This window comes from Alternaria alternata (assembly GCF_001642055.1).
Source record: "Alternaria alternata strain SRC1lrK2f unplaced genomic scaffold CC77scaffold_5, whole genome shotgun sequence".
In the NCBI taxonomy this organism is placed as follows: domain Eukaryota; kingdom Fungi; phylum Ascomycota; class Dothideomycetes; order Pleosporales; family Pleosporaceae; genus Alternaria; species Alternaria alternata.
Genome location: NW_017306194.1, coordinates 1,373,651 through 1,396,676, shown reverse-complemented (window position 1 = coordinate 1,396,676; position 23,026 = coordinate 1,373,651). Strand labels below are relative to the sequence as shown.

The following is a 23,026-nucleotide window of genomic DNA, read 5'->3' as shown; positions in this document are numbered from 1 at the left end:
CCTGAACAGATGTGGTGGCGCAGCACCTTGCAGGTAAACTTCAGCCTGCTCGCAGTTCAGCTGCGCATTCCTGTACATTCACACCATCCTACACCATCGCAAAAAGCTGTTGGAATTTGCTCGTTCATAAGCAACCGTCTATCGTGAGTAGTATCACCTCTAAACTTCACGCACCTGTCTTTTGTTGGTTTCTTTTCGTCCATCGCCTCGCGCTCATGGTCCGCAGCTGCTGGCCTGACCAGGTGAAGACATTATCATGAAATATCTACAGGACAGGTCTGTAGACTGACGGTGGCGAACAGACATCGCGGATTATGCCAAAGAGGGCAACGGGTTGTTTTGAGTGCAGGAAGAGGAAACTTCGGTGTGACGAACGTCGTCCAGAATGCGGAACTTGTATGAGACGTGGAACGAAATGCCCTGGTTATCGCCCAAACCAGTCTTTTATACTGCATGAATTCCATCCACCAGTTCCGCTTCGTTTTTCCGAGCAGTCTGGCCAAGGATTTCATGCCAGAGCTTGGAACTATGAAGCGTTGCCGAGATGTCAGGATGAGACTTCATCCAGTGGAGGCAGCAGCGACACTGGCTCGCTTACTCCCATTTCAAATGAAGGAATAAATCCATACGGCGTATTTAGCATAGATCCCGGACCCGATACCCCACCATCTCTGCAGTCTGATGACCCTCCCTCGTGGGCCCGTCGCCGATTTGCTATCCGACTCGCGCGACGCAAAGCCCAACTTGAATCGACGCGCGAAGCAGAGGAGGACCCCGGCGACCCTTCAGCTCCCAAGAAAACTCAGGAACCCGACGACCCTTCAGCTTCCAGGAAAACTCAGGAAGAGGAGCGTAAGGGGCATCAGCGCTTCGCACGCATGTTTGAAGACATCGAGGACTCGTCTGATGACTCGTCTGATAACGACAGTCTGCATAGTATCGAGGGCGTAGGTGACGACGCCCTCGATACGTTCTGGGATGTTGATTACAAATTTCATGACTCTACTATTCCACTGCAGGCAGTAGATTCAGAGAACGTGGAAGAGGCCGGGGATGATGATAAATCCGATGACATTCTCGCGGAACTTTGGTTATACACACCTCACTATATGTCGTCTGAGACAATTTCGTTGTATAATTGGAGAGAGATCCAATCCAAGCTTCCTTTCGCCTGGCAATGGGACGTTGAGTATCACGTCACAAACGCCAAACGCGGTGGGCAGCATGGGTCTTGGACTTGTACGCCTCTTGAACCGGACAAGCAGAATCCCTATCCACTTACTATTGCTGGAGGACCCGTCGTACTTCCAGTGGAGTATAGATGGCCTCCGGAAAGTGGAATCACGCCACCACCTGATCCGCGAGCTACAACGCCGATCGACTGCCGGGCGACGCTACCTTTGGAACTAGTGAAAGACCTCTTCTTGACTTTTCAAGACAGTATTGGATTTTATGTTTTGATAAATGGTCTTCTCCAAGTCATTGTGCCGGGAGACTATGATACTAGCTGGGCGTCATCACACCTGCCACACAGATACGGTGGCCTCAAGGTCTGTTACATCGAACAAGACGTTGAGCCCACCATGTTGCCGAGTGCAACTGATACGAGTAGGGCCACGACGTCTGGGTCGCCCGTCGGGTCGCATGATATCTCGGGTATTTTCCGGCCTGCCAGCCTGTCGACCCAATCCGTCACCAGATATCCATCACTCAAGCTTAACGACTTTATAGAAGCTCGCCCACTATCCAATCATAGAAGGGAGAGGTTTTCTGGACGGGTTGGTCTTAGAGTGGCACAAGCTGATTTAGAACCATTAGTAGTAATGTCTACGCACGTTATTACTGAGGCTATACTTGCAAAATCTCATCGGGACACCATATTTAGCCGTGGTCTTGACAATCGCTTCAAAAAGCTGGAGGATGATTGGAATGAACATGTCGAGATCTGGGCAGGCGATAAAAAGGTCAGTGTATGGCATATATCACTCATCACCCCGCGTTTCACTAGATTTTGCAGCTATCAAATTCTGTTATGCTTACAAACCCGTCAGATTGGAACCATCCAAAAAACCTTTGACAGAGAAGTGAAGCTCTATCCGGTCGGCTTTAAATATGACATCACGCTCATAAAACCGTCATCCCCTACTATGGTGGAGGACATTGCGTCTCCCGTAGCAAATCTCGGGTGGCTGCATCAAAAGTCATGGGATTCGCTCCGCCAGCAAACATCAACGGTCAAGATACTAGCTGACACTGAAAGCACCCAGTCAGGCAAAAGCATAAAGTGCAGTCGTCCATCCGATGTTCTCGTTGTAGGCGAAGGCATCTTCCTCAACCAGAAGGCCGCAGCAGGTAGCTCAAAAAGTCTAAAAGACCATGATGCGTCAACATGGAACGACCTCGTGTCGCGCGCTCTTTTGTACCGTGTATATCCCGACTTCGATCCACCAAACGGTCACAGTGGTACCGCACTGTATGCAGACGGAGTAAGAGAGGACGGCACTGAGGGCCCAGGCATCGTAGGTTTCCAAAGCTTCGTACAGCGCTGCGGCAAAGTGCAAAGTTTCGATATGGAAGGTCCTGCGCTTGAACGAAGATTGCAACTTGGGGTAGTAGCATTCTACGGAGCGTTCGAAGTTCCTTCAGAGCTGAAGCAGTATGACATCGTTTGATAGCAATCCTTATTTTCCATTCAAATACTTCGTGCCTACACTGTCATTGAGGTACTACGTCTCAAGCGCATCCTCCAAACTCTAGTCATTACCATAGTCCAAAACACCCCCAGTCCTTGCCGCTCATTCCATTGATACACAATAAGAGTTGAGAGCCCGACAGACACCGTAACAGCTACCCAGATCCATATGCTCAATTGATCTAGCTCAACAAAGTTCATACCGAATATCGAAGTACAATACGACAGTGGGAGGAAGATGGTCGCCAAGATAGTCAGTTTCGTGACTTGCGTAGCAAGAGTAATTTGTTTCTGAGACTCTGCGAGCGAAGTAGCGCTAACTAGTATCGTTATCGCGTCCTGGTAGTGTAACGAAAGTTGGCGATATCGTGATAAAAGAAACTCAAAGTCGGCTTTGACAGCATCCTTGGATTCCTGAGCTACAGCATGCTGGTCTTGTGTAAGAGCACTCGCCCATCGAGCTAGTACGGGTGATTTGATAAAGCGCAAGACATCTTCGTGTCGATTTGCGTGGTCATCTAAAAGGTGTTTGTGCAATATGAGCTGCTCCAGATGCTCAGTTGAGTACTTCCGATCCCAAGTGGTCGATGCGATGATGTCATACCATCTCTGAAGAGCCGATAGTAGTTGGTTTTCCGAGGCAGCCGCGAATAGGAGTACAGGCGCGAGGGCATATAGTGGATCTTGGCCAGCAATGACGTGATCATCAAGCATCACATGCAGCTCCGATGGCAAATGAGAGGCCGTTTGAACGAGAGAACCATCCATGGCTTGCGGATTCTCAGGTTCGAACAAAGGCAGCGGCCAAGGATGTCGAACGGCCGACTCCATTCCCAGTATGTGGACAGGCAAGAGGCGGATATCTCGGTGTCCTGTAGCCGTATTTGCTGTCATGTCATCTATGAATCGATGGTATTCGCGACTTTCAGACAGGTCTCTGCTTCCCACATCTGTCCATAAGATTGCTGATGCACTTGTAAGCGTTTCAGGAACGTGGTTCAGGGAGGGAAAGCCCACTTACCAGTCCAACCATCCCCGTTGCGCTCGACAGTTATGGATATGTCTTGTTCGATAACGAATTGGAGGTTGCTGAGATACGCATGTCTTCGGATATATGAACCACCAGGAGCTGCAGGCAAACGTCTCGGCATCCACTCAGCATCATCAGGAAGAAGCCTTCGTCGCGCTTGTAAGATAAAGCTACTGAAGGGATTTAACAGGAGGCTTTTCTTTGTGGAATAGCCCTGAGTGTTGAGACGTAGCAAGAGCCCTTTGTTGGAAGTAGACAGCGGGGTCCTTGTTATGGCATGAAGAACAGGGCCGTCGGTGGAACGCCAAAGATGAATGTGCTGGCGAAAGAACTCAGGCGCGATGTTGTACTTCGCACCCAATTCACAGACCCAGGATCCCGGAAGGTGCCCGTTGAGAAAAAGGACCTGCCCTTGGCCTTTGTTAGCAGGTGGAAAGGCCACCATGTCCACCAACTGAGAGTACTTGAAGCTGTATCGTCGACATCCTTCGGATCCATCAGTAGAAGGTCCATAGACGGATATATGTGCGAGATAGTATGCTTCGAGATCGGGGTACTGCTTGGTTAGATGAGTTTCGTCCGCTCGAAACAACTCCCCAAGAAACCTGTAATGGTACCCGAAGAAAAGTGTACGTGTGTATGAACGCTTGGCATAGTCCAGTATGTTTTGACGATAGCTTGTAGCGCCAGGTGAAAGCTGCATATTGTTTACCTATAATCATGAAATGCGACATGCGGCATAGATCCTTCTTCTTGAGAGACACCGGGCGAGAAGACCATAGATAGATAGAGAGATCATACCGGCAGCCGCCTGTGACCCATTATGCACGAGGCGGAATAAGGCTGAAAAAAGCCAAGCTGCACGTCCATGATGTTCACCATCGCAACCACTCACGGTATCACATAAGCGAGCGTGCGCCGCCTGTTATCGCATAACATACGAATACAGGTTAGCCGGCCGTGATACGAGCTGAATGCCTCCGATGTCGTTCACTGCTAGAAAGACCCCACGACTTGTACAACACTAAGCAAAACTTGCAACACTGTCAGAAATACGACAATGGTAGCAAAGCTGTATCTCGTCAGTCTCGTGGAGCGAAGTAGCCTTTGGCAACTCACAAAAATGTCCAGAATTGTAGGGTATCTCTGCGATCACGGAATAACACCCACACGCTCCAAGGTTTGGCTTCTTCGAGATGCTCTTCCAATATAACGATACGAGCCCAGAGATGAGGGAACATATCCGGTGTCCAGTCAGAGGGCTCACTACTCATCAATTCGACTAGCAGAGGGTCATATTCGGTGTCGTGTGTTCGTTGAGCTCTGGTTGCGCCCAGCGTCCGGTGCTTACTGAACGTCTTGTAGCTCATGACAGCACGATTCTGGTGTCGTCGCATCGAGCAAAAACGGCACCAGCAAAAAGATATGATACCTATTTTTCGCGCGAGCTTTACGTGACGAGGAATCTTGTGGAAGGCGTTGAACAGCAAGCTGTATGTCTCCCTTATCTCTTGAGCAAGCTCAGTGGAGACGCCGCTCTGCCTCACAGAGGTAGCATTCAGCGCACATGGCAGGCTGAAGATCTCGAGGGTATACCGTCCATCGCGTTTCGATAGTGATAGATGCCTGGAGATATTGTGTGTCCATGCAATGTCTACTGCTCCAAAGACGTTTAATGTGTAGGCGTTAAGCCGCGTCGCGTTAATCGTGAGCGACTCCAGAGAATCCAAGTCGTGCAGAAAGCCTAGCGACACGCGTCTTTGTAGGTCGTCATCGGTGTAGGTAGAGGTAGACGCACCAATGTCGACCTGTCTGGTCGCAGATGATGCCGAAGAGGGTCGTGGGAAGACCGATGGCGTTGCAGCAGTCTGGAACGATCCGTATTTGCGTATTGTGTGGTCGGGAGGTAGATAGTGAATGGGAACTGGCAGTAGGCCACTGCCCACCACCAATCCACTCACGTCTTCTCCGTAGCATTGGGTTCCACAGGCGCTGCCATGAGTCCGCAGGTTGTAGCTAGCTGTCACCTTGCGAAGACCACCAGCCATTGGCAGATGAATGAACGAGCTCAGAAGTAGTGTCAAGGTGCCGATAATGTATAGCACGGTATCCTCGACGTCTTCGCGGTTCCGCTGTGCGTAAGTGGGGGATGAAGATATGACATCTAGCAACCCCTGAATACTCTTCTTCTCTGACGTATCAGCCGGGGCCCCATCGAAGTATTTGACCACCATGATGAGAAGCTCGATATACGTCTCCATTGTATAACCGCCAATGCATCGATTCGTGAGGTAACGGAGGTACGGTTCGGCGGTGGCATCGTGCGGATGGTGGGGAAAGCCCAATGTGCGTGCGAGGTCGGTTCGAAGACTTGCTGAGGTAGAAGACGCTTGGTTCATCGTTAGTGAAGCAGGAGCTGACATGCCTCAACGGCCTCGATGTGTCTTGTTTTCGTCGTCGACTGAATACGTTTCGTCTAGGGCGAAGTTCAAAACAGTGAGATTGCCGTCCATCGGCCGGACGACCTTCTGAGAGGCTGCCATTTCGAATATCGCCAGACCAGACGGCTGAGGCTGAGTTCGGGCTGATACTACGACGGACGCCTGCAGATGTGCCGGTGTGCATGTGTGGTGGCTGTGACAGGGCGCGAACTAGACGCGCAGCTTATCGATAACTCACTTCAGGCAGCCCGCGTCACACCTTTTCCCTGCTTGTGCCCAGCCACTCAACGTGACAGACTCACTGACGACTGCGCAATATAGTATGTCACGAATAGGTGAATCGTCAACTATTTCATGTACCCGTCGGCGCGAACGTCAATATGTAGGGTGACTGCCTAGTCTGCGTTCATTGATTCGCTAATGAACCAACAGGGACGCCGGCAGCAGCAGGCGCAATGGGAAGCCAGCATCCTGCGAACCATGCAGGCTGAACAAAACAAAATGTGATCATGGTCACCCTAAATGTGATCGATGTCGTCAACGTGGAATCGAAGACCGTTGCTTCTACCATCCAGCGCCTCTCACCAGGCCGCGTCAAACTACCGATGAGTCAGGCACAGGCGAATCTCGTCCTCCTAAGAGAAAGTATGAAGAGCTCAAACCACCATTGTAGCTAACGATTTTGACTTGCGTAGGCGACCCCCGAAGCAAGCTTCAAATTCTGTTGTCGCCTTTGCGTCACCGTCTCCTGCCCAAGGTGACAAACTTGCAGATGCTGTTGCTGCTGACGTTTATCATCCTGGATTTCTTGGCCCTGGATCGTACGCCGTTCTTCTTCCCCAGGATGAGGAACCTGGCCAACTACGGGAACGTGAAGAGTCCGTCGCATCAGAGAGATCAGACCGCGAACTCACACATCAGCACACCCTGTCGAAATCTATGCGATACCAGATGGCATGTGACGTGTTAAGCACTTTTCGACATTATAACTCGATCAAGGAGCTTGTTCTCTGGTACAATGCAAGCAACGAAGCAGGTGTGATACCCGCTCAGCTCCAAGTCGACGCCGTGAACGCTTTAGAAGCCGTTGTTGACAAGCACGACTTGCGACGCAAAGCGCCCAACTCTCAGCTTATAAGTCAAGTGCTCGAGACAACAGCGCGCCCTTTTACGATATCACAGTCGCTCGAAGCTGGAGACTTCCACACATTATGTTCAGGCGAAAATTTGCGATTTGAATTGATTGGCTTTCTATTAGCGACAGCTGGGAGGTCGCTTACATTCGGCTTCGTTCCTGATATCTTCAACGATCCTGATAACAAAGACATGAAGTCGCGCTTCGCCGATGAGCTGCTGCGCGCCAGTACAACCTGTCTTTTCCTTACGACGATGCTTGCGACAGTCAATGATTTGACAGTATGGATGTACTATGAAAATTATTTATTTACCATCATGATGTGTGGGTATGCTGGTACGTATGATCACAAATCACTATTCGGGGAGACGGGTCTGACATTACTCAGGTCCACCTGGATGGCGACGTATTGGCGAACTATCAACGCAGATATATGCATTGGGTGTTCACCAGGAAAAGAAATGCGACCATGCACCAGGATGGCTGGCGGAAACACGTCGCAGAGTCTTCTGTGCGTCCTACAACCAGGACAAATCAATATCTACTTTCCTCGGTCGACCGATTCGTATAAGCAAGAGGCATACTGACATGAAACTTCCCCTCGACCTAGCCGATAGCGAAGTGACCGGTGATCAGTCGAGGCTAAGTTCGGCTATAGCAGCGTTAGATACGGATGGCTGGAATACCAAAGGAAGGTGGTTAAGGGCATCCTGGATCGTAGGTGTTCCAATGGCGTAGTCCAATCCTGGCACTAACGAACCACAGCGCCTGCGTCACATATCCCTACGGTTTCGTGAAGAAATTCTGGAGTTCTCGCTCGTCAAGATCGACGCGAACGCTAAAGCCCAACTATTGTATGTTCTCCGTGGCGACTACATCTTAGCTGTTACTAATATGTTTGTAGAGACATATCCGAGCGTATACGTGCTTCCTGGGAAATGCTCCCAAAGCATATGCGCTACTGGAAGACGTGCTGGGAAGAAGACATACCCTCAGTAGTCTGTCTAATGTTGTGCATTGTTCACCTGACACACTGGTACAACGAGTTCATGATCCAGAAACTCCTCGACTACAGCCCTTTGACGCTCAATGCGGCTCTGCTGCGCGTTTCGGTCGATCTCCTCTCCAACACACTAACTCTCGGTACGATACGTGACAGATCATACGACGTTCACCGTGACATGCTGAATGCCTTGTTGCTGTTTGGCGTACCTGCGGCTTCCGTCCTAGCTAATGCGTTACGCGAGCAGCATCGAACAGGCCAGCAGTTTCCCGCCGATATTTCTCGCGCAGAAATCATTCGTATGCTGAGTGTACTTATCTCACATCTTGACGCTGCCGCACATATGGAGAATTCCGGAGCGAGACATGGCGAGGCAAATTACAACCTTTGTCGCAAAGCGAGCAAGATTTTTACAAAGGTCATAGATACAGTGCTGGATTCCAAGTTCGTGGAAGAGATCACGCCAGCGAGTGATCAGCAGACTTTGGACTTGGACCTTGATTTCTTCTCTGGCCCTGGGTTGGATGGCTTCGAGGGTGTGGAGTTCCCAGGTCTGGGAATGGGACTTGGTAACAGCGGAAGTGGAAACTTGACTGATGCTGCGGTTGACTGGGGTGCACTTGGGCAATGGAATGCTTTTGGTGGACCTGTATAGAGCCCTATACGCTCGCTAATATGCTAATATCACAATCTAGGATGATGTTGCTAATATCCTATCCAACGTCTTATGAGAAACAATTCTTTACCCGATTCTACTGCATAGATCTCCCACGTTTACGCCTCCGCCGCGGCCGTCCTCTTGATGTTCGTGAATCTAAACCCGAACGCGGCAAGGAATGCAGCACCGCCGAATGCGATACCGACAATCAAACATTCCCGGAACCCAGACACGTAGGCCTCGAGAACTCCCTGCAAGAATTGTTCAGGAATGACTCTCTTGAGTTCTGAAGCACCAGCATCCAGGACGATTTGCGGGTTAAGCCCAGGTGCCGTGATGGGCAGCTGCTTGAGAAGCGTGTTCTGGAACGCAGCTTGGGCAGATGAGACACCGAAAGCACCGCCAAGGGTCTGGATGACTACATTGTTTGTTAGCAATGTGAGTGTAGACATGATGTCATGGGGAGCTTACATAGCAGTGTGGCTGTTGCTAATGGCACATCAGCATCCTTCGTCGTAGCCTGGATCAGCATGACCGGGACTTGAAAGCTGACTCCGACACCGATACCACAAAGAATCTGGTAGCCGATCCACTTTCCGGCAGGCGAATTGGTATCGAAAGTGTAGATCAAACCGGAACCGATGGTGGTGATGGCGGCTCCCACTATCATCCATGGATATGCGTACCCAGTCTTCGTGATGATCTGGCCGACAATTACGACGCAGAATGTGACAGCGAGAATGAAAGGCACCGTGCGGACACCACTCGTCGAAGCCGAGACTCCCTGCACAGACTGGAAGTAAATCGGCAAGTAGTAGAACGTGACCAAGAAGGCGGAGTTGATCAAGAACGAAAACATCGATCCGACCCAGATCGTCCTCCTCTTGATCATGACACTATGAACCATAGCGTTCTCGCCGAGCCACCACTGTTCAATCACGAACAAGATCATGCATACGACGAATGCGACGAGAGTGCCAATGACGGCACCGCTGTCCCAAGCCTTCGAAACACCACCCCATTGTAGAGCAAGAATGAAGCACGTGATAGCGCCGACGATGAGGACAAGACCAAGCATATCGAGCTGGCGAAGCATGCCACGCCAGTCAGGACGAGATTTAGGTGGTTCATTCGCGAAGAAGAGGAGGATGAACAGGCATGATACACCACCTACGGGAAGGTTGATGTAGAAGCTGTGAGGGTGTTAGTGGAATTAGGGACACGTTCAGGGCTTCAACGTACCACCAGCGCCAGGATACGTGGCTAGTGAATGCACCACCAATCAAAGGCCCGACAACACTCGCAAGACCGTACGATGCACCCATCAGTCCACTGTATTTTGGTCTGTCTGCTGAAGGCACCAGAACAGCGATAATGGTGTACGAGCCGGAGAAGAGACCGGCGGCGCCAATACCGCATATCGCGCGACCGATGATCAGAGCTGTTGAGCTGGGTGCAGCACCGCAGATCACACTGCCCAGCTCGAAGAAGAAGATGGAAGTGAGATATGTCCACTTCAAAGGAAAGAAGGTGTACAGGCGTCCCCAGTGCGCGGTAGTCGCCGCGGTGGTGATGAAGAAGGCCGAACCATACCAACCGATGTCTTGAAGACTGTGAAACTCATCGGTGATCTTGGGTATAGCGGTTGAGATGATAGTCTACACGTTCAGTTAGTCACCGCGTTGGAGCTGGATTAGAAAGAGCTTGTTACTTACAAAATCGAGGGAAGCCTGCAAGGATGATTAGTCAAAGTCTGTCTTCTACACGATTGTGGAGCTTGCTTACGAGGAAGATAGCCAAGACCAGTCCGACGAGCACAAGTACGAATCGCCCTTTACTCAACTGGATATGGGCTTCTTCTGCCTTTTCCTCCTCCGTATTGAGCGAGCCTTCGACGTTCTGGAGATCCTTCTCCGAGTCTGGCGGCGTAACAACGCCTTCCTTCATGTTTGCAGTATAGCTGTAAGCTCTTTGCAGGATTGAAGAATGGTGGTGGTGTTTGTGGTTGTGATGTTGCTCTTCGTTGTATGTTAATAGCCAAATAGTAGTCTTACCCGTGCCGTAGCGTCATGGACTCCTATACTTGGCTAAGCTCCGGGAAACGGGTACGGACGAAAATCAGCTATGCGAAAAGTGCTTGGTAGGTGTCGGAAAAGGGTGATTTTGGAGGCTCTGCGCGGATGTCCGACATGCGTGCTGCTCTCAACCAGAAGTAGTTTAGCTTGGTTCGGACGTCCGCGTTGGCAGGTGCGACTCAACAAACAAAGGCCTCGGAGTTTGTCAGCTGCGCTCCAAATGTTCGCGCTGACCGCATCGGGGTTGTGGGTTCTTTCTCTCAGCTGTAGGAGCCGCAGTAATGTCTCGCGGACGTCCTATTCACGTTGGTCCGGTCGTTTCACTGAGGCGTGTGACCAGCTCGAAGCGCGCATCGCAGACAACATGTTTATAGTCCATGAAGCCTATCGTAATGTTCGACCCGTTGGTTTTCCAAAGATCGTTTAAAGAGCATGTATGATGGGCGCGCTTGCATTGAAAATCTACCTAAAGTGCGCATAAACTGCTGGAAGTTAGTGTCAATTTTAAAATATGACAGATGCATTGCTACGACATACGAACCTCAGGTGAAAGCACCATCGAAGATCGAAACATGCTCATGGTTTTGAATTGGCGTTCTACCGCCTAGCTTAAATGATAGTTCAGAGATTTGAGGCAGCATAGATAAGCACAGAATCTAGCTATCATTCTGTAGGCTCGAGGATCAAGGCTGACGACATCCATCGTGATCGCTGAGCGTATTTCGGAGTCACATGTATGAAATAAGCTACTTTTGTTCTACGCAAGATCCACAGAGAGATCTATAGGCCGAACTGAAGGTCGGTAACAGACATGCTCGCCCAAGCCAAGGCATGAGCAGATAGAATTGAACAACACCAGAGAGACAATACACCCAAATCGTATTAGGAAATGAGTAACTGGTCGGAGACAATAAGCGTATATGATGCAATATGTTCAGGGGTACTCAGTGTGAGATGAATGTAGACTTTTAGGTGGTAAGCGAATGCTTAGACTTATTTTGAGACTGATTTAACACAACAAAGATATGATATTCTGTACTCAAAGAGCGAGACTACTCAAAAGAAAAGTGGCAAGGATATGGAACAAGCCTAATGGCATAATACGAAGGTGGTAATGTCTCAACACCCAAGGGTTTAGACAAAGACCCACTCAGATAGCAAGATCAGGATGAGCTGCCAATGCCTCCTCGAACATCGACACGAGTTTCTTCTCCTTGAACTCATTCCTTGGCTTGATATCGAACACGAAAACCTCCGGTCGAGTGATGAGCAAGTCTGTCCACTCGAATGTGTGTACAGGAATGTCTACAACATGTTAGTGTGAGCCTGGTATGCCACAGAGTGCGATACGTACCGATACCAATCTTGTTCTTCTTCTTGGTGACATCAAATGCCCAGGCCAGAGAACCCATAATGGTGACCAACTGATAGTCTACAATCTCCATACCGAGACAGTTGCGACGACCATAACCAAAAACGTGGTGGTTGATGACGTTGGGGTACTTTGTAAGGGGTTCCTTGTAGGTAGGGTACTTTGGGTTCAGGTACCGATCAGGGTTGAACTCTTCTGGATTGGGGTACATAGCCTCATCGCTTCGACGCGCCCACTCGGTGGGGTGCACTAGCGCACCTTTGGGAATGAAGTACCCGTCGTACACATCGTCCCTCTCGGCCTCGTGGGGTACACCAGTGGGGACTGGGGGCCTCCAGCGGATTAGCTCTTTGCCGATCGCCCTTAGCACCGGAAGCTTCGGTGCATCGGCCCATGTAGGCAGACGGTCGGGGCCGCAGACTTCGTCAATTTCTTGTTGTAGTCGCTTTTGCCATTGGGGGTAGTGGCACATGGCTAGGAAGTATGTCTGGATGGGCGAGGACATTGGTAGCGATGCTGTGATCGCAAGCATACCAACTGCGAATGCACCTTCCTTGTCATCCGGAACGCCACTGGGGAACTTCAAACGTGTCTGTTCCTTGAGGAACGTGCGAGACCAAGAGTGTCCATCGATACCTGCGTTCATCTTGGCTTTGACAGCTTGCATCGCACCAACCCAGAATTCTCTTTGTTTATCGTGGCGAGCCTTCTCTCTCCAGTACCATGGGTTGAGAACGTTCGGCAACTTTTGAACGACAGGAAATCTGTTGGGCAGTTGACCCGCTGGGGAGATGGCCGAAAGTAGACCGGCGGAGCTCTGGTTCAGACCGCGACTTAGGGTAGGGTCTTCCCATGCGAGACGAGCGCTCACTCGATGGGTGAACTCTTCAGCCAAGTCAGGGTAGTTACGGTTGTCCTTCATCAACATGTACATCATCCGCGTGATCTCCAGATGTGTGAATCCAAACATATCGAAGTTGTAGGTCTCAGCGAGACATTGGTGAGCGAACTTGCGGTGTCTCGTAAGTGCCTCATTGTTGTCCAGAAGGGGGAGATATTCCGCATCGACTTTGGCGCCTGGAATATTGGGTGTAGGCGCACGGTTCGAGTAGTGTGCTCCACGCTTTGCAAGAATATCTTGGGCCATCTTCTCGCTGTTAATGCGGATGTGGGTCACTCCGAAGAGAGTGAACTGGTAGATTGGGCCATATTGTTCATGCTGCGCAAGCGTTAGCTGAGCGATCGATAGGACTCGATAACGTCATACCCATTCAGCAAACTTTTTGTAGACATGCTGAGAAGGAAACTTGTGGATAGGTCCGATCCATGGCAAACCTTCATGTCAATGTTAGCAAGTATGCCAGCATGAGGCTAGGAGAACTAACCTTTCGGACCCGGCAGTGGTTTGTAGTTGCCCTTCTTTGGGTCGTTCCTCAGAAGGCGAACGGTAAACACAAGAATGGCACCGATGATACTAAAGGCAATGCTAGGGACAAAGAGAGAAAGCATAGCCTGTGAGGCTGATTGAACACTTGCTTGTATCATGATTGCCAAAGTCAAATGAAAGACAACTTGATGAGGTAGTGAACTGATACGAATCTATGGTCAGTCCAGAGCGCTTTTAACTATCATGCTCTTCTGATCCAGGCCTTCCAGTCAACTTCACTATGGTACCAACTCCGGATTGGCATCTCTCTATCGAACACATCCTCTCGGACCGTTCCCGGCGTCTTGTCTCCAGGCATGTCAGCCAGACCGCGACCCGTTTGGCGCACAATCTGCATCCATGTTCGCGATGCCCGGAAGCTCGTCCTAACGGTGCTGCAACTTCCGACGACCGATCGGATACATTAAACGATGGTGGAGAGCCGTAATACAGTCAGGCGCGGAGTTGCCGTATGTCGTGGTAGTTCCATTTCATAGTCGCCGTGATGGTGGTCAGGGGTTGGGGATCAATGTGCCGCTTCCAAGTTCGGCTCAAGTAGGCTAGATCGACACGTGCGACCCCCGCGCTACCAGTCTTGGCCAACTCCAAAGCTCGCAACCTCAGGATGCCTTACACTTTCCATCGACCTGCAGCAGGATGCATCAGCTCTCAGCTCCCGTATATCGACACCAGCACCTTCATTCCCTCGATGATTCGGAAATCTACTAGATCGTAATCTATAATGGTCACCAATGGTTCGCTTCTGATGAGAGCGCGGTACTCCGCCGGCCAGTCAGCAGTAGCATCGCTGAGCACCATTCCAAGAATGGAAAGCGCGATCGTGAAGTACCATACTGACGGACATCCGACTTACCCTGGCTCCAGACCGCACACGGTCTCATTCGCGTGGCGCGTACTTCCATGTCTTAAAATACGACCCAGGCACGGGAAAGTAGGCGAATGCAAGCTGCGTATTGCCCTGACGGTTAACCCGGTACCCACTCCACTGGTGTTGAGAATGGTTGCCTGCATGAACTGCGCATGATAGGTTGCATTAGTGTAAGACCTAGGTCTAAGACACTATCAGTGGCTCAAGCTTCGAGGCAGAATATGGCTCGAGTCTGTCACTACGGCCCTTCTTTGCCATGGATGTGTCGGAAATGGCTTCGTGGAGGCGTCGTGGCTGAGGAGTTGGTCCTGTATCGTCTCAATACCTATTATTGCTATCTCTAGGAGATGGCCCGAAGGACGGCCTGAGCTGGAGTCGTGAACAGCTTATAAACCAGATGGACCACGTTGTGTAGTGGTACCATCGTTGCTTCATTCATCCTTGTTACACCTGCATTGTATTGCTAGCGGCTAGCTGTACCATTCCATCGTTATGGCATTCTTGGCATCACTCGTTCTGGTCGCATCTGTCCTTACACAACAGGCAGTTGCAGTCACCTCACAGCAGATCCTAACCGACTTGTCATCCACTCTTTCTAACGGATCGGAAGTTATCGCTACCACCGATGCTTCTTACCCAACCGATTTTACGCAACGTTGGAGCATCTACTCTAAAGCTGAACCAGCTTACACCGTTGCTGCCAAACCTGCGACAGCGGGAGATGTACAGAAGATCTTGCAATATGCGTCCAAGAATAAGGTCTCTCTCTTGGCAACAGGCGGTGGCCACGGTTACACTACCACTCTTGGTGGTCTAAAGAATGCACTCAATGTTGATTTGAGTAACTTTAAGAAGGTTGAAGTTGACGCTTCCGCCAACACCATGGTCATTGGAGCGGCTACTACGTTTGCTGATATGTACGATCCCCTGTATGCGGCTGGCAAGATGATGCGTAAGTCCCCGATTGGTCTAAAAGGCCCCCACGTATACTGACAGATCCTCGAGCATCCGGTGGGTCTTCCACACCAAGTATCATTGGCGTCACCTTGGGTGGGGGTATTGGACCCTTGACCGGCGAACACGGACTTCTAATTGATTCCTTACTCTCCGTGGAAATGGTAACCGGATCAGGCCAAATTCTAACGGCGTCGGCTACTGAGAACTCCGACCTTTTCTGGGGCATGCGAGGTGCAGGCGTCAACTTCGGCGTGGTCACATCAGCGACCTATCGCATCTACGACACTATCAACAATGGCATGGTTTACAACGCCGATATGTCGTTCGACGCGGAGAAGAACGCCACTATCTTTCAAATTCTGAAGACTTATCAGGGAACTCAGGATGACAAGCTTGCCATATCAATCTCTTCTTCTCTGAGGAACAATGTTCCGTCAATCGATCTTAGTGCGATTTACTTCGGCAACAAAGAGCAGGGTGATGCTGCTATCAAGGCTTTCATCGATCAGAAGCCAAGGGCTAGCAACATTACCGTTGTGCCCTACAACCAGCTGGTGTACGTTGCCAACTTCGGAGGCGACGTGTTCGCTCGCCAGAAGGGTGTCCGAGCCGACATGTGGGGTTACCAACTCAACACCCTAACTGTGTCTACGCTGGTTGACACATACACCAAATATATCAATTTTCTTCTCGCCAATCCCGATGTCAGTAATGCTTTCTGGCTTCTGGAGAAATTCGGCCTCGGCGTTACCGCGACTATCAGCGACGATTCTACCGCCTACGCTTGGCGCAAATCAGTCTCTTACGGCTTCTTTGAGTTCAATCTGCCCGAGGGCGTCACCGCTGCGCAGACAAACACAGTGGACACTTTCGTGAAGAAGCTTCGCAACGACATGATGACTGCATGTGGAAACCCAGAGGGTAATGTCTTTCCTAACTATGCTCGTGGTATTGAGAAGCCCGAGCAGGTATATGGCAAGGCGAAGCTGCCAAGGCTCCGAATTCTCAAGAAGAAGTACGATCCAAAGGGCTTGTTCAACCACTATAACTCTTTTGCTTAATCACAACTGGCGTTGCGTTCTTCGATAGGTAGCTATCTCGGTTTGTCTTCTCATTGGCGTCACCGTCGACATTTCCGCATATTACTGAGTTATGCACCTTTTCCTATCATATACAGTATTATCTTCATCATCATTGAACTTCTATGTCCTGATTTGCTGCGTGATGAATACCGCAATCGAATGACCTACGATATGCATGTCTTATCCTTCGTCTCACCCACGTACTAGCTATCACCGACTTCAAAGTTTTTATTATGTCAGAATTCCAAATTTAGACCTATCGCCGTGTCTAAGTCGCTCACTGACGTAGAATCTCCCATAATAGCACATATCGTGATCAAATATTAGCTTATCAGCGTTCTTGAACTTCCGCAAGTCAAGCGAAGCAGAAGCAGAAGCAGGACGCAAGATACATAACCCAACCGTGACTATTTGAGTCTTGATCGAAAAAAGCCAAGGACTGACTGCTATAAAGCTCAAATCTCATCTCGATAAGGAAACAACATTCTAGACATGTAGTATAGAAGTGAAGAAAGCCATAGCACTATTCTAACAAATGGAAACACCGCTTTTCGACCACTACAACGTCAACTTTACGCACTCCCAACAGGGTTCGTCTTCTCCAAGCGCTCTCTCCCCCTACCCCCCGGACTAAGATCGCCATCTCGATTTACAGACATCTCTTCCTGCTCACATGCAGTCGCTACTCGTACATGAACCTAAGCCAAGAGAGCAACAGCGTGAACAGCAACGAATCCAGCGTAAAGCACAATCCTAACACGGTTCAAGTATCCCCAGTAAGCGATCTTGTCGTGATCCTACACCAAACATTAGCAAATAGTCCCACCAGTACAAGAAGGAAGAAACTTACTCTCGCAGTCTGCATACCCTTGCCCTTCTCCGGAAGATCTGCGTAATGCAAATCCTGCTGGTTCTTGAACTTCTCGATAAGAACATCATTGAGCGGGTTCATGTAGTGCAGCGTGAACGGAAAGATCAGGAAAGCAAGCACACTACCAACGCCGTACAAGATTGTAGGCGTTGCCAACAACCCTGAGCGTTGGGAAGAACCATATGTCATGATGGCGGAGAGGATCAAGTTGGATCCCGATAGAGAGGTCGCAGGGATCTGCGCAGAGCGGAACTGCGTGTGCCATTGGCGAATGGCAAGAATGGGGGAGGGCGACTCAAGAATGGAGGGAATTGAGATGGTGGAGAGAGCCGTGTTCATTCCCAGGAGGAAAGTGGCTTGGAGAAGGGTGCCGAGCTGAAGGTGTTGGAAAGTGAGCATATTGGCGGGTTTGAAAGTTTATCGGGAAAAAGGTAGATTTGAAAGAGGGGTGGTAAAACTCAAGTGGTATTGAGATATAGATCAGAGGACGAGAAGATGGATGACTGATGATGATGATGATGATGATGATGGTGATTCCACTGTCGTGGCGGCTAAAGGACGTTTATATCCCATCCCAACGCATATCGTCTTCTGCTGCCTCAACCCCAAGTCTTCCATTCGATACCAAGACCACCGAGATGTTTCCTCTCGCTCCGTTCATCCCGCGCATCGCATTTACAAGTCGGCTCTCCATCCATCGGTACCTACCATCAGCATCGGAGCTCCCGCATATCAGCATTCACCATCGACGATGGAGTCGTGACCACCGACCGGTGGACCGCGTGGTCAGTAAGCATTAGGAAGGATTAAGCCTCAGTAAGGCTGCCCTGACACGAGACCCGCTATTTGCGGCTGAGGCTGATGATCGGTCCTTCCCTGCAAGGGCGGACGGACAAAACCTTGTTCCAAATAGAGCCAATGGCAGGGGGCCTAACACCGTGCATATGGCACGCTAACCGTTTCTGTGTTTTCGACGGACCTCCGACAAACATGAGGCTAGCATCCGTATCGAGGACTCAATCAGCAAGAAAGTTAAGGACAATAGGAACTGCGTGCTGTCAGTCAACGCAGTACCGGACACCGAGTCTGACTAATCCGTGACTGTTTTGTTTGCTCTTGACGTCAATGTCGTTGAACGTGCGCCCTACTTGTTATCATATTTCTTCCACCAAGTTCTCGATTGCTGCTTGCCTGACTAAATTTACACTCACGATCGAATCTTACCACACCTTATCAATCCTCTCGGTCTGTGCGAAACTTGCTCAGCTCGCCAACTAGCTTAGCTGCATACGCAAAGGCATACGAATCAGATTCCCAAATCATCCACACGCAGAAGCAGCCATGGCATCTTTTCCCGCCTTCCTCAAATCGCAACTCCTCTACACGCCCAAAGTCCCCGAATCCACAACCTTCACCGGCAAAACGGTTATAGTAACCGGCGCAAACACCGGGCTTGGACAAGAAGCAGCTCGCCACTTCGTGCGCTGCGGCGCCTCAACCGTGATTATCGCCTGCCGAACACGATCGAAAGGCGAAGCTGCTCTGCGTGACATCGAAGCCAGCACTAAGCGAACCGGTGTTCTGCAAGTGTGGGAACTAGATTTGTCCTCCTACGCTAGCGTGAAAGCTTTTGCGAAGAAGTGCGAGAGCCTACCTTGTATCGATATCGTGCTCGAAAATGCAGGTATCGCACAGGGCAAGTTCAATGTTTTGGAGGGACATGAGGCGCATATTACCGTGAATGTCATTTCGACGTTTATGCTCGCGCTGCTTTTGCTGCCTATCCTGCGCCGATCAGCGGAGATTCACAAGACGAAGCCGTATCTCACGATCGTTACGTCTGAGGTGCACCATTGGACGCAGTTTCCGCAGAAGAACGCTGAGAGCATCTTCGCAGAGCTAGACGACGAGAAGAAGGCAGATATGGCGGATCGGTATAATGTCTCCAAGTTGATGGAGATCTTGCTCATTCGACACATGACCCAGGTCCTAATCAAAGACAAGACGAAGTACCCCGTGGTCATCAACTGCGTTACTCCTGGTCTTTGCAAGTCTGAGTTGGTCAAGGACTTGGGTTTGGCGCCGGTGGTGTTCAAAAAGCTGTTGGGTCGACCGCTGGAAGTCGGCAGTCGGTTGCTGGTGAATGCGACTGCACTGCCCGACAGCCAGGGCGAATATATCATTGACGACCATGTCTCCGAGCCGTCACCACTGGCGAGGAGTGCTGAGGGTGCCGAGCTTGGTAAGAGGATCTGGAAGGAGTTGAGCGAGATTCTGGAAAAAGCCAGTCCTGGTATTACCAAGAACTTGTAGGGTAGATTTTTCGGCGATGTTTTCCTTTCGGTCTTTCCTTGTCTTTGGTTTGTGGGTGACAAATACGAAATCCCTATTTCTACCAAATACTTTTGAATAATGTAGCCTAGTGGCATCTGCTGGAGTTCGTCTTGACCGCTCGAACTTATAAAGACAGTGTTTACCTTTAGAACAAGTACTAGGAATGGTATATGAACAGTTTGTAAAGCGCCGGTTGGTGATGTTTCCGAATGACATCCCTCATTTCCTTTTGGTTCTAATAAACCAAATTCCCAATACCTGATATAATTCCAGACCTGATATAGAACGCCGGCACCGGATCAGTGTGATCATGACCTCCATCTATCTAAGAAGTACCTAGCCTTCTCAAGAACATTACGTGAACAATGTGTAGGGTGTGTTTCCAACTTGCTGATACAGTATTGCAAGCTGTTGTTGCCTTCCAGAATGGGCAGCCGTCTCTTATCGCCAAGGGTGACGACCGGTGTACCGGTAGTCGTGTTAAGGAAGCACTCTTCCTCAGCGGGCAACAAGGCGTCAATGCAGACTTCGAGCGATTGGGCGCATGCCGAAGAAGGCCGTTCCAAAGATCGGAGTGACCAGCACGACATGGCGGCACGGTATAAAGCTACCGGCCACCAGGTCGGTCGCGCATCCTTTGGTAACCCGTCGATCAGTCGGAATATTTGCCCGGCATGGAACAAAACATAGCTCTCCCCTTCAGGATAGCGTGCCCACCGCCACATCTCCGCACGGGCCGCGTCCGAAGCGGGTGGCATTTCCTTGGCACATTTCTCAATCTCGGGGATGCTAGTAAAAACATTCAAGCTAACCAGATGGAGCATAATCATGCTCACAAAGTCAGTGGAGTGTACCTGGCCCTTGTCATCTTCGACAGCAGCGGTTTTGGAGCGCCGAGTTAGAAGCGTTCCCAAATCTTGGAGCAAATCCTGCGTCTCCTGCAAACGACCCAAAATCTTGATCTTGGAAAGGACGCGATATCGGTTGGACGGCTCATCGGTATCGAAAATTCGCAAGAGTTGCTGCTGCTCAAGCACCATGGCTTGCAATGGATGGAGGAGAAGACGAAGGTGATGCAGAGGTAAATCATCACCCATTCGGCCCTGGAGGAAACTTCGGAAGAGGCCGTTGAGCGATGGAGTCATATGACCAGAGCGAGCTCCATTGGCACCTTGTTGTTGCTGTTGTTCCAGCCAAGCACCGAATTTCGCGGGATTGCAGGGGCCCGACCTGGTCCCATTCGCGCCAGAGTGCTCGAGCCAAGCGCTATACGACTGGGCATGCCATAGGTCGTTATCTTGCGGCAAGGGGACTTGCAAGTCATTAACTGAGAGTATTGGTGGAAGGTCGTGCAATAAGCTGATCTCGAGATCTACGTAGACCCACGCGTACGCGTGTCTAGAAGATGTTAGCGAAACGTCCCCATGGGGAAACAAATGGGTCCTACCGGTTGCGCTGCTCCAGTTCTTTCCATCTTTCCCAAAGTTCCATTCCGTCGGATTTCGGGTTATGCAGGGTCTGTTCGGGTTGCAGAACGCCGGAATTCTTCAGCATCTGCGTATGTTAGAGCCTATTTGCAGTGATATGTAACATGAATCCCTTACACTCAAATATTGACCTCGTTTCGACATAGCGTACGAAGCAAAAGAGTCTTTACCACTTCGTGCACAAAGCGTTAGTAACTGCAGTGCAATACCTCCAATCATCGGCTGCGATATGCTTCGGTTCTCAAGAACATCATCCAACGCGATCCTGCATACTTCTATCAAGCCGTTCGCGAGTATGTGAGATTCGGAATGGTCCGTGAGCATGGCGCCTTGCGCAATCAGAAGAATTATCAGCAGTATGCCAACATCTGCCGTATCAATTTGGAGGATATCTTGGATGTTGACAACGGAAGAGCCAGCAAGACCTAGATAGGGTTGGATGGAGTCGATGCGACTTGCGTAGGTTTCAATAAAGTGCATAAGTACATGGGACGGTGGCAGTACTACGATGCGTCCAAAGAGGCCTTGGCTTGGTGTTGTAGGTGAGTAGCGGCTTTGTAGTGCACGTTGCAGCAATACTTGAACGGTCGCGACGATGCGGTCGCGTGCATCGTGTGAGAGGGTCTGACTGGAATCGCTGTTGCTACCTGGGAGTCCGTGCCACGCGTCAGGCTGAGCGAGCAGCTCCACCAACTCCGCAAGTACATCATCCGGTGTTGCAGGTCTATCTGTAGGCTTCTTTTGAGGGTAGCGTTTTGGACTAAACGGGGTTTGCATCCCAGGTGGCGGGCTAGCGGGAACGCTTTTTGTCGTCCGGGGCGTTGTATCTGGTGGCGTCGGTGGCTGATTCGAGACATGTGGCATATGGTGTTGTTGGAATATCTGGCCGCCCGCTGCATGTGGTGAAAACTGGGGATCGCTTCCGTGCATATCCATAGATTGCATGGAGGTGAAGAGGTTGTTGGATGTACTCGTATCCATGGCATCGCTATTGGAAGGCGCACCGGGATATGAGAAGCCCATGAAATCATCGTAGCCGCCCAGATCCAGAGGTCCTTGAGGTAAATTCGTATTGAACGCAAACATATCGTTATTCTGCGACTGGTTTTCAGGTACCATGTAGCCGGTAAACTGCTCCATGCCTGGGACATGGCTGCCATCGGAGCTGATGGTGCTGGTCGGCTCTGCTGAAGTCTGGTTCAGATTTCGTGCCGACGACTTTCGAGGAGCTCGCGGCCGGCGCGAGGTACAACGTGGCTGGCAAACATATCCTCTTGCAACACATTGCGAGCATGGTACCTGTTGTTGTGTTAGGTGTCGTGCTGGGGGCCTAAGGCGCGTGGCTTTGGGGTACTCACCTTGCGGTCGCAACGTGCCTTGGATATGGCACATCTTGTGCATGCGATCAAAGCGGCGTTGCTCATTGGAATGGCAGTCGTGATTGATGGCGCAGTCGACGTACCGATGACTGATGTAGGATGAGGATGCTGGGGCTTAAGGCTATGTGCGGCGGGTTAGGCCGCTGCGGCCAGGTTCAGGCGATAAGACAAAGCGGGGCAAGGATCCCTGGGGAG

At 50.5% G+C, this 23,026-nt stretch overlaps 10 protein-coding genes across 10 annotated transcripts; 4 read left to right on the top strand and 6 right to left on the bottom strand.

The window, feature by feature from the left end:
• Positions 1-1,109: 1,109 nt before the first annotated feature.
• Positions 1,110-2,672, top strand: CC77DRAFT_929677 (hypothetical protein; the record flags this gene model as incomplete). The annotated part of the gene is made up of 2 exons (XM_018534115.1): positions 1,110-1,964; positions 2,052-2,672. 2 exons carry the CDS (start codon positions 1,110-1,112, stop codon positions 2,670-2,672), a joined length of 1,476 nt encoding a protein of 491 aa, XP_018388904.1.
• Positions 2,673-2,707: 35 nt separating this feature from the next.
• CC77DRAFT_930327 (hypothetical protein) lies at positions 2,708-4,425 on the bottom strand (the record flags this gene model as incomplete). Its single annotated transcript, XM_018534157.1, has 3 exons — positions 2,708-3,642; positions 3,714-3,821; positions 4,206-4,425. The coding sequence occupies 3 exons, from the start codon at positions 4,423-4,425 to the stop codon at positions 2,708-2,710; spliced, it is 1,263 nt and encodes a 420-aa protein (XP_018388903.1).
• A 293-nt stretch (positions 4,426-4,718) lies between these two features.
• Positions 4,719-6,121, bottom strand: CC77DRAFT_929789 (hypothetical protein; the record flags this gene model as incomplete). Its single annotated transcript, XM_018534124.1, has 3 exons — positions 4,719-4,794; positions 4,842-5,437; positions 5,669-6,121. 3 exons carry the CDS (start codon positions 6,119-6,121, stop codon positions 4,719-4,721), a joined length of 1,125 nt encoding a protein of 374 aa, XP_018388902.1.
• A 551-nt stretch (positions 6,122-6,672) lies between these two features.
• On the top strand, positions 6,673-8,956 carry CC77DRAFT_1059170 (hypothetical protein; the record flags this gene model as incomplete). Its single annotated transcript, XM_018528204.1, has 5 exons — positions 6,673-6,808; positions 6,876-7,634; positions 7,687-8,015; positions 8,064-8,152; positions 8,203-8,956. The coding sequence occupies 5 exons, from the start codon at positions 6,673-6,675 to the stop codon at positions 8,954-8,956; spliced, it is 2,067 nt and encodes a 688-aa protein (XP_018388901.1).
• A 119-nt stretch (positions 8,957-9,075) lies between these two features.
• CC77DRAFT_1059169 (MFS general substrate transporter) lies at positions 9,076-10,906 on the bottom strand (the record flags this gene model as incomplete). The annotated part of the gene is made up of 5 exons (XM_018528203.1): positions 9,076-9,377; positions 9,431-10,152; positions 10,202-10,617; positions 10,675-10,689; positions 10,745-10,906. 5 exons carry the CDS (start codon positions 10,904-10,906, stop codon positions 9,076-9,078), a joined length of 1,617 nt encoding a protein of 538 aa, XP_018388900.1.
• Positions 10,907-12,184: 1,278 nt separating this feature from the next.
• Positions 12,185-13,951, bottom strand: CC77DRAFT_1029425 (cytochrome P450; the record flags this gene model as incomplete). The annotated part of the gene is made up of 4 exons (XM_018526511.1): positions 12,185-12,339; positions 12,389-13,625; positions 13,674-13,741; positions 13,792-13,951. The coding sequence occupies 4 exons, from the start codon at positions 13,949-13,951 to the stop codon at positions 12,185-12,187; spliced, it is 1,620 nt and encodes a 539-aa protein (XP_018388899.1).
• A 1,262-nt stretch (positions 13,952-15,213) lies between these two features.
• Positions 15,214-16,739, top strand: CC77DRAFT_1059167 (FAD-binding domain-containing protein; the record flags this gene model as incomplete). Its single annotated transcript, XM_018528202.1, has 2 exons — positions 15,214-15,673; positions 15,727-16,739. The coding sequence occupies 2 exons, from the start codon at positions 15,214-15,216 to the stop codon at positions 16,737-16,739; spliced, it is 1,473 nt and encodes a 490-aa protein (XP_018388898.1).
• A 296-nt stretch (positions 16,740-17,035) lies between these two features.
• Positions 17,036-18,111, bottom strand: CC77DRAFT_721166 (hypothetical protein). Its single transcript, XM_018532899.1, has 3 exons — positions 17,611-18,111; positions 17,521-17,557; positions 17,036-17,415 (listed from the first exon to the last, which is right to left on the bottom strand). The coding sequence occupies exons 1-3, from the start codon at positions 18,028-18,030 to the stop codon at positions 17,333-17,335; spliced, it is 540 nt and encodes a 179-aa protein (XP_018388897.1). The 5' UTR covers positions 18,031-18,111; the 3' UTR covers positions 17,036-17,332.
• A 576-nt stretch (positions 18,112-18,687) lies between these two features.
• On the top strand, positions 18,688-20,317 carry CC77DRAFT_1018286 (NAD(P)-binding protein). The gene has a single exon (XM_018524586.1). It carries the CDS (start codon positions 18,973-18,975, stop codon positions 19,942-19,944), a length of 972 nt encoding a protein of 323 aa, XP_018388896.1. The 5' UTR covers positions 18,688-18,972; the 3' UTR covers positions 19,945-20,317.
• CC77DRAFT_1029422 (transcription factor Cmr1) lies at positions 20,274-22,571 on the bottom strand (the record flags this gene model as incomplete). The annotated part of the gene is made up of 4 exons (XM_018526510.1): positions 20,274-21,078; positions 21,196-21,363; positions 21,413-21,519; positions 21,570-22,571. 4 exons carry the CDS (start codon positions 22,569-22,571, stop codon positions 20,274-20,276), a joined length of 2,082 nt encoding a protein of 693 aa, XP_018388895.1.
• Positions 22,572-23,026: the final 455 nt, after the last annotated feature.